This window comes from Carassius gibelio, chromosome B11 (assembly GCF_023724105.1).
Source record: "Carassius gibelio isolate Cgi1373 ecotype wild population from Czech Republic chromosome B11, carGib1.2-hapl.c, whole genome shotgun sequence".
In the NCBI taxonomy this organism is placed as follows: Eukaryota; Metazoa; Chordata; class Actinopteri; order Cypriniformes; family Cyprinidae; genus Carassius; species Carassius gibelio.
The window spans coordinates 20,159,885-20,169,088 of NC_068406.1; the positions used below are offsets into that span (position 1 = coordinate 20,159,885).

Sequence of the window (9,204 nt, forward strand, 5' to 3'; positions counted from 1 at the left end):
TTTTATTAAAAAAAAATACTATTACTATATTTTTTTTAATTAAATTTTTGTATTTAAATTCTGGTAAATAATTCATTCACACCCAGACACGCAAAACATGCAGGATTCTTATCTAAATAGTATTTTTGTGGCTTAACATTCGCAGGCACTAGTCCATATCATGTTTTAATTTAAGTGTACTGACCTACTTATTCATCCAAAATTGGGCAAGTTTCGTGACATTCTTTGTTACACATCAAAATTAAATTTTAATGACTGGATTCCGTGTTTCTGTCGGTGTCTTCCGCATCACGGAAATCATAGGACCCTAATTGTTGCTACTTTATGGAACCACCAATAACCAATTAGCTTCCTTGGCTAATGTTATGGTTGTGCAAGACATTGTAAAGACCATCCCAAACTATAATTTCACTACCTGATTTAATCTTTGAGAGCTCAGAGCGGTCTTCCCAAACCACCTCCACCGTTTCATCCCCTTACTTTGGAGTTCATCAAGCAGATAAGCCAATCAGTGCTGCCTAAAGAAGCTAAACTGCTAATCCTCAATGCGGTGCAGCTTTGGTTGGATTAACCAGCTAAGATATTCAGCTCCCACGCTCTCTCACCACAACAACAACTGATTCTGACACTGGTCTGGAACCCAGCTATAGCATCTGTTTAGCCCTAACAAGCATAAGAAAAACAACTCAACCGCAAGCAAAGTCTTTGTAAACTATTTGTAAAGTATCGTTTTGGCATCGGCTCTGTTTTAGGATCTGCTGTAACCCAGATTTAGTGAGCCAGATCCTATATCTGAGCAGATCCAGATCCCAGTAGGACCACTTTAAACCTTTTTTTTTGTGGATTCAGGCCTGGGATGGCCGATGCATGAGTGTGGGCCGTTTCTCTTGTTAACGTCAGCATGTTTTTTTTGCCTGGTAAAGGTCACCAGCTGCTGACCTGCTACTCAGTGGAGTCTCAGTGCTCTGTTAGTCACAGGAACATCCTGTAGGGTGGTGAGCACAGCACTCGTCCTTATCCATACCCTCTGTCTGTTTATTCAGGTGGGACAGTGGGGGTACTCACTCCTCTTCTCTTTCCTTCTGTTGTTCTCCCTCACTCTTTCTTCCGTCCTTCCATTCCTCGTTCTTTTCCCCTCTTCTCACAATTCCCACCCAGAATTCCACTTAGACGGTCAACCCAGGGAGCATCTGCGTGTCATCTTCACTGGGAAAGGCCTCACTGGTCTCTCAGGCTCCCACAGAACACCTGCCAGCAGACAACCAGAGCAGAAATCCCCTCTCGGTCTCTACGGACCATGTGTTTACTGTGGGATTTACGCAGAATCGGGAATCCGAATAAGGAGGCTTTGTTGTTCCAGCACGGACTCGTCTTTGCTGTATGGGCCTGTCTGCCTAGACTTAGTAGGGTTTCGATAGCATTGATCATAGTGCAGGTGCTGGACTGATAGGTATGACTAGCGGGCCTCAATGGAGGATGTTTCTGAAGATCTCTTTTTGAGGAACTCTTTACGAATACCTTTTATGGTGAATATTGGAATTGGATGTTCATGGACCAGTCTACCAAATAATAGGTATTACCAAATAGTAATACCAGGGTACATTGCTGTATACTGTTGTATTGTATGAACCATATTCAAATCCTGCGGTATTTACCCCAAAGCTTATACATTAAGCTTTCATCTAATGCGCCGTTATTTCCTTATGCCTACTATGTCTTATTTAATAGTAAGTTTATTAGAGGGAGATTTTCGGATTTGTTTCTTTAGTACTGTCCGATTCTCCAGTGCAGGAATGGCTCACTCTGAAATTACCCCAAAACAAATTCCAGATGTGGAGAGCCTTGACCTCGCCATTCCTTCTGTGGCCGGCAAAAACAAGTGTGATTCTTAAGTCAGCTGCTTTCTCATGCCTCAACTCTGAAGAGAAATAGAAGCAAAGAAAAAAAGGGAAAGGACGGTAATCCAAAGCGATTTCCAAACCCATGAGAGAAAATGAAGGCAAGATTTGATTGGTCTTTACTTAGTTAAGAACTGTCTAAGGCTGATGTGACTAAACTTACAAGAAAACAAAGGATCTGCGAACAACACTAACTGTTGATTCTCCAACCAAGTCCGGTGTGGAAATTGTGATATTTTTGCAAACAAAAGTGTCAGTCCATTTACAATCCAATCCAAATCAAATGCATAAAACATAATGTAACATAAAAAAAAATAAAAAAAAATAGTTTGCATGATTTGTTACTCTCTTGTGTGACTAAGCGAAACTAATTTAGCAAAAAATAAAAATTGCTCTAAAAACTAGATGAAAATTGTTATTTTGTGAAGAAGAATTTTTTTTTTTTTTTAATTAAGTAGCATATAGCCATCTTTTCACTGTAAACCGGAATAGAACGAAAGTATTTTATTTTAATCTCTTCTGTTGCATCCAAAGCTATGCGTACAGAAACAGACATAAACAGGTTTAGATGAATCTTTCATCTGACTGATATTTGTCACCATAGCTGGGTTTTTGTTTGGGATTCCAGGCTTGTATGTGTTTGTGCGTCTGCATGTGTGTGTTGACAAATCAAGTTACCGTATCAAGCCACAGTCACTTGGCACTTCTGAAGGCGTGTGTGGAAACAAGCCTCCATTGGGCTTCAAAGCCCTATTGACACATTCTCTCCGAAAGAGCCTCATGTGGTTAGAGCAGCCAGCCGCCTATCAGCGCAGATATGTGGGTCAGCATATGGTTTCGCATAGTTGCCTATGCACTAATAAACTGAAAAACACTGCAATAATGTGCCTTAAGAATTGTAACCCTTGAAATCAGATCTGTAGTCTTAGTCTTTGTCAGGATGTTCAATTTGTTTGCACGATCCGTGTAGACATTAAACAATAGATTAGTCTGAAATCTGTCCAGAGAGTCAAGTGAAAACGTATTAAACACTCCTTGAAGGTTTATAGAGCTGTGTATAGGGTTAGTGTAATAGATGATATGCTCATTTATTTTTTTCTTCCTTCTAGGCACCATAATAAAATCCGCAGACTGGAGGGGAGCCTGCTGCAGAACTTCACTGCTCTGGAGACTCTAGATCTGAGTAATAATGACATCACGGAGCTGAGAGAGCGCTGCTTCCCTCCGGGGTTACAGATCAAGGACCTGTGAGAAACCCTTTGTTCTCTCTTTAAAATAGATAGAACTGTGAACATCTGTGTTTTCATGTAATACTGGGTTCTTTCACAATCTGAAGCGGGATATTTCATTTCTGTAGGCACCTGAGTAGTAATAAAATTGTTCATCTGGAGTTCGGGGCATTTAAAAACCTTGCTGGGAGTCTGCAGATCCTCAGATTGAGCCGGAACCGATTGACCCAGCTTCCTGTCAAAGGCCTGGAGCTGCCCAAGCTCACACAACTGTGAGTGCATTATACAGTTATACACCTTTTTCTTTTTTCTTTTTTTAGCAAGGATGCATTAAGTGATAGTAAATAATTTATAGTATAATTTTTTTTATATATATAATTTATAGTTATTTTCCATAGAAGTGGGACATTCTTTTATCATGGTCCATAAACAGTGCCACTGTTTTCAACTTTCATAAGAAGTTTCATAAGAAATGTTTCTTGAGCACCAAATCAGTATATTAGATAATTTCTGAAGAATCATGTGACACTAAAGATTAAAAATACAGCTTTGCCGTCACAGGAATAAATGACATTTTAAAATATACCAAAATAAATATAATCATTTGAAATATTTATATACATCATATAATTAAAAAATTATTTATTAAGAATTTTTTATTTTATTTATATATATATATATATATATATATATATATATATATATATATATATATATATAGAAATAATGATTTTAAAGTGTAATAATAATTCACAATATTACTAAAAAGTACAAAATCATACTGACCCCAAACTTGTTGGTAGTGTGAATCTTTAAAATTTTTTGGTTTTGATTATTAGCAAAGGTGCTTCAATTAATGTGACAACATAGTTAAACCTTTTTGTCAGATGTATTCGATGTCAGCATCATGCATGGTTTTTTTTTTTTTTTTTTTTAAGTCAAAAGTAACTCTGCATTTACACAAAAACTTTTTTAAAGAGTAAATCAACTATTTTTAACTTGAGAGTAGCTGAGTAGTTGAAACTGTATTTTATTATTCAACAGCTTTGGAAACTACAGTTTAAAGTACTTTCTCCGACACTGACTTCCACATGTTATTTGAAAGGTATCAGCATTCAGGATCTTAGAACCATTGGTAAACATCAGAGCAGGACAATTCTTTCTCTCCGTTGCAGATCTATGGATCTATCTGTGCCCCGAGCGTAACCATCTGTAGCTAAGCTCTTTGTTTCTGCTCATATCAGACTTCCATCAAAAATGTGCTTTGTTCTTCAGGTGGACAGAGTGATACTGAATCTCTGTATGCATGAGGCAACATAAGCTCATATTAAACCTCACACACACCTGGAGTGCATTTCAGCAACCACAAAGCCACAGCTATGTTGGTGAGCGAGACGGATAGGTTAGTTACTTATGACATCAAAGAGGGATCAGAGCCGCTTTATTTGAGCTGATGGTCAGCTGGACATGCTGCCTGTTTACAACATTACATTCTTTCAAAAAAAAAGGTTACAAAAAGGAGGTTTTGCAGCAATGTGAAAGACATTTTAATATTCTGAAGAACCCTTTCCCACCAGGATATAAGATGCAAATAAAGAACCGTTATTTTTATTCGTCTATGTCTTCACAATATCTTGCATAATTTCCTCAAATACGTGAACCTTATTGGTAATGCTTTTAATTGTTTTTTTGTAGGGAGCTGAGCAGGAACAAGTTGCGGTTGATTGAGGGACTCACCTTCCAAGGTTTGAGCAGTTTAGAAATTCTAAAGCTTCAGAGAAACAACATCAGCAAGCTGACGGATGGGGCGTTTTGGGGTCTGGCCCGGATGAGGGTTCTGTGAGTCCAAACCTTCATTACCACAACATAAATCTTGCTAGATAATTAGATAAGGAATAGTTCAACCAAAAATGACAAATTACTCACCCTTGGTGGTTGCAAACCCGTAAGACAAACGTTCATCTTTGGAGCACAAATTAAGATATTTTTGAGGAAATCCGAGAGCTTTCTGAACCCGGCATAGACAGCAAGGCAACTCTCACGTTCAAGGCCCAGAAAGCTAGTAAGGACATCATTAAAATAGTCCATGCGACATCAACGGTTAAACCTCAGTTTTATGAAGCTACGAGAATACTTTTTGTGAGGAAGGAAAACAAAAGTAACAACTTTAAATGAAGTTTTTCTCCTCTGTGTCAGTGTCCATCACGAATCTGTGAGTCAAATGTCTGTCAGTCATTAGTTTGTTTTTCACAAAAAGTATTCTTGAGGCTTCAGAAATTGACTATTTTAACGATGTCCTTGCTGCCTTTCTGGGTCTTGACTGTGATGGTTACATTGCTGTCAATACAGGGTCAGAAAGCTCTCGGATTTCATTAAAAATATCTTAATTTGTGTTCCTTTTGGGCTTGGAACGACATGAGGGTGAGTAATTAATGAGAGAATTTAGCATTTTTGGGGCGACTATCCCTTTTATGTTTCTCACTTTATATTACATATAAATCAAATGCACATCCACCACATTGCTCATGGTTTTTTTCATCTTCAGGCACCTGGACTATAACAGTCTGCGGGAGGTGAACAGCGGCTCTCTCTACGGCCTGGAGTCACTCCTGCAGCTCTATCTCTCCAACAACTCCATCTCTAACTTTAATCCTGAGGGCTGGGGCTTCTGTGAGAGACTCCGAGAACTGTGAGAAATCCCTCTCTTTATCAGTCTCCTGCTCCTTCTGTTTCTATTCAATCTATTTCTTGTTAAAGAGAATAATACAATGTTACTTAACCTAACTGCCAAGTCCCTGCTTAATAAAAGCATTCACTTCTTACATTCAAATCTTACTTGTCCCAGATTTTTAAATGGTAGTGTGCATACCATAAAATAGAATTCAGTAGGAAATATACAAGAGGATATCATCTTTGTTACTGTTCAAATTTGACACCTGGTAAAGAATGAATCGCACCCATTCTTTACATTACAAGGAAGCATTTGTCCGCAGTATCACCTACTGCACTAAACACACAGCACTTCTCGTCTTGCTGTAGATAAGCTCTGTTTATCCCCCCTAATGATGCACTGGATTGTTTTGGAGCTCAGCTTTATTTTTACTCATCTGTCTTTATACTAGTTAAAGAAAACCGCTTAATCCTCCACGTACATGGAGATCTGTACCTGAGTGAAAGTGATCTTATCTGGGTGAATGTGTATACAGTGGGCAGTCCTGTCAAGCGTATCGTGTTCTCCTTGTATGCGATATCTTCCTCTAGCTAACACTCTTGTTGGTTGTGGGGGTAACAAGGCTTTATTGGTAGTGCATGTTGACTGTGGTATCAGTTGAGTGGTCAGCCGTGATTTTGCAGATAGGTTTATGACATGGCTGTTATTGCATTCTGGACGGCCTGCTGTGATGAACTACATTCTGGATTCTGAAAAATCAAAACCTAAATGCAATTCTACTTTGTTATTCTTTTTTTTTTCAGGAACCTGTCCTATAATAACCTGACGAAGCTGTCTGAGGGTGGATTTTCCAAACTGGTGAACCTGAACTCGCTGCGTTTGGGACACAATTCCATTGGTCACATCACGGAGGGAGCGTTTAGAGGCCTTAGTTCCTTACGGACGCTGTAAGTGTCCTTTCTCTGTGAGAAATCCTCTAGGATTTAGCCTGCATGTGTAAAAACACTTGATGCTGTCAAAGCTGTGGCACAGTGGCTCTGAAATTCACATGCCAATCATCATGCCACAGTTCTGTCACACTGAGTCAAGTTTCAAGTTTATTCACTCCTTTTAATGTCTACCCAAGAATGTTAAGTCAATCTGTACTGTCAGATTAATAAAAAATAAGTAATACATTTTTTTTAATGTCAGAATATATTGCAACTCAAATGCAACAAGCGCACCATTTCTATTGAAATCAACTGATCCACTGCATGGATCAACAGCATTTTCCTTTTTTGAAATGAGTAAACAAATCAGACATAGTTTCTAAATTAATTAACGCTGTTGCAGACGAATGTTTTGATTGATTTAGTGGCATTTGCTGAAGTAGCCATAAGCTTTTAAGTCTGGTGAGAAAGCTTTCTGGTTTCTTTTTCTCATTGTTTCCTTGTTGGTTCCCACCAAAGTTGGATGCACATGTGCACCCTGCTCAAGGCCCCCTAGAAGAAACAACGTCTTTTTTGCACGCAGTGAAAGGCATTATGGGGGACCAACTCTCCAGCCTGACTTCTATAGACACACAAAGTCTCAACCGCCACTTCATGCCCCTCCCCATTTTAGTTTCTTAAAAGAGAGAAGAATTCTGCCTTTACTTTCTTAGATGAAGGTTTTTTCACAGTAGGGTGACAAGCCAAGGCACAACACAGCCCTTAGTGCTGCTGGCAGTGGGCAGAGTGTGGGGGGAAGGGGCTTGTGAAGTGCATTTGTGAGGCCTCTGTTTTCTTTTGTTGAGTCTTTTCTTTATGTCTTGCTTGATTTCCTTTATATCATTCTCTCTCTCTCACTCTCATCTGAGCCAGTTCTAATCTAATCATGGCCTTAGTGCCTTACTGGGGCTCCTGTTGAAAAGAAGCAGGGGAGGTTTTAATTGGTACTCGCTTCTGTCCGGACGAGAGGATCCCTGGTCGGGTGTGAAAGACCAGGACCGGACCGTCTTTGAGCCGAGGAGGTGGGGGTCAGGCCTGGGGGCCTCCGGCCCCACTGTCATTAACAAGCCAGGGTCCATTCACAAGCAGCCAGCCAGAAAGAATAGGAAATTGGCAGCTGAGGCCAGGCATGGAGGGAAAGTAACAGAAAGAGCCAAGGGTGGTGGTTTTCGGCCAGGAGGGATCGAACACACAACCGCAATTTTTTTTAACAGTGTAGAAAAAATTAATGTTGAAAAGTTATGATGCAAACACTGATGATGAAACTTACCATGCCATAGCATACTTGTAAAAAGTGAAGTACGGTTGACTAAAACATGATTGTTTGAATTAGAAGAACTAATTTTAATTAGTAATGATTTGCGTCAAAGTTAAGGCCATGTAGGCAGACTGCTGGCACCGTCTGGGTTTGTCCTCGATTCGTCTGGAGTTGCTTTATGTGATTTGCCCATGCGATGCCTTTACCTGCCAACACGGTTGGTGTGTTGACGGATTCAAATGGCTGTCGGAGTGAGGATATGTGTGCAACTGTGTGAAAGAGTTGTGTTTGTGCAAAGCACTTTCAGCTGTCATGAATTATTCATGCATTGGCCTGTGCGTTGCTGCGCTTCTTAATGTCACAATTCACGAAGAAAAGAATGTGCTTGGTTGGCAGAGAGAGAGAGAGAGAGAGCAAGAAAGAGTTCTTGTTTCAACCAGGTGTCCAGGGCAGCTTGTGCCACTGCCGAACTTTTGTCAGCCTTTAAAACTTTACTGACCAGTCCCAATCCCATTTCCGGGTGTTTTTTTTTTGTTTGTTTTTTTTTTTTTTTTTTTACAGAAATGATTGGGAAAAAATAAATTTACTATATTTAACTACTATACTATATTTAAAACTGACATTTAAAATAAAATTAATTTGTAAATTTTAAAATGCTTTACAATTACTTCAAGACTACAAAAGAATAAATATCCTTCAATATTTTCCAATATATGAACACATTTACGAAAAATCACAGTTTGTTGAAGTTTGAAATACATTTCTATGGAGTGCTCTATGGGATGTAGGCGGAGCTTAACAAAGGGTCAGTTGTTTTATTCAGTCCAGCTTTCTTTCCTAATATCTCTTTTTATTTTTTTTTGTCTCTGCAGTGAGTTGGACCACAATGACATTTCTGGCACTATAGAGGACACCAATGGGGCCTTCACTGGCTTGGAAAACCTCAACAAGCTGTGAGTGTCACATGTTCTCCTTTTATCACTTTTCCTTCTACATTTTATTTTTGGACCAGGTGCAACCAAGACAAGTGACATCCCTAAAACCCTACTTTACATTTGACACTGATTTGCGTAATACAAAATCATTCCACGCTTTGTTTATTTCATCAAATAAATGAGGAAGAGCAGGTAACCTCAAGCCACACCTTACATGCAGTACAGATTTGGGAAGGGAAGCCTTA

General features: G+C 39.2%; 1 protein-coding gene across 1 annotated transcript in view; it reads left to right on the forward strand.

Annotated features, from left to right (window-relative positions):
* lrig1 (leucine-rich repeats and immunoglobulin-like domains 1) overlaps window positions 1-9,204 on the forward strand; it is a 37,404-nt gene that overhangs the window by 19,041 nt on the left and 9,159 nt on the right. Inside the window, exons 4-9 of the mRNA XM_052568842.1 lie at window positions 3,008-3,145; window positions 3,256-3,399; window positions 4,823-4,966; window positions 5,673-5,816; window positions 6,602-6,745; window positions 8,897-8,977. Coding sequence (XP_052424802.1) covers window positions 3,008-3,145; window positions 3,256-3,399; window positions 4,823-4,966; window positions 5,673-5,816; window positions 6,602-6,745; window positions 8,897-8,977 — 795 coding nt within the window. The remainder of the gene's footprint in view (window positions 1-3,007; window positions 3,146-3,255; window positions 3,400-4,822; window positions 4,967-5,672; window positions 5,817-6,601; window positions 6,746-8,896; window positions 8,978-9,204) is intronic.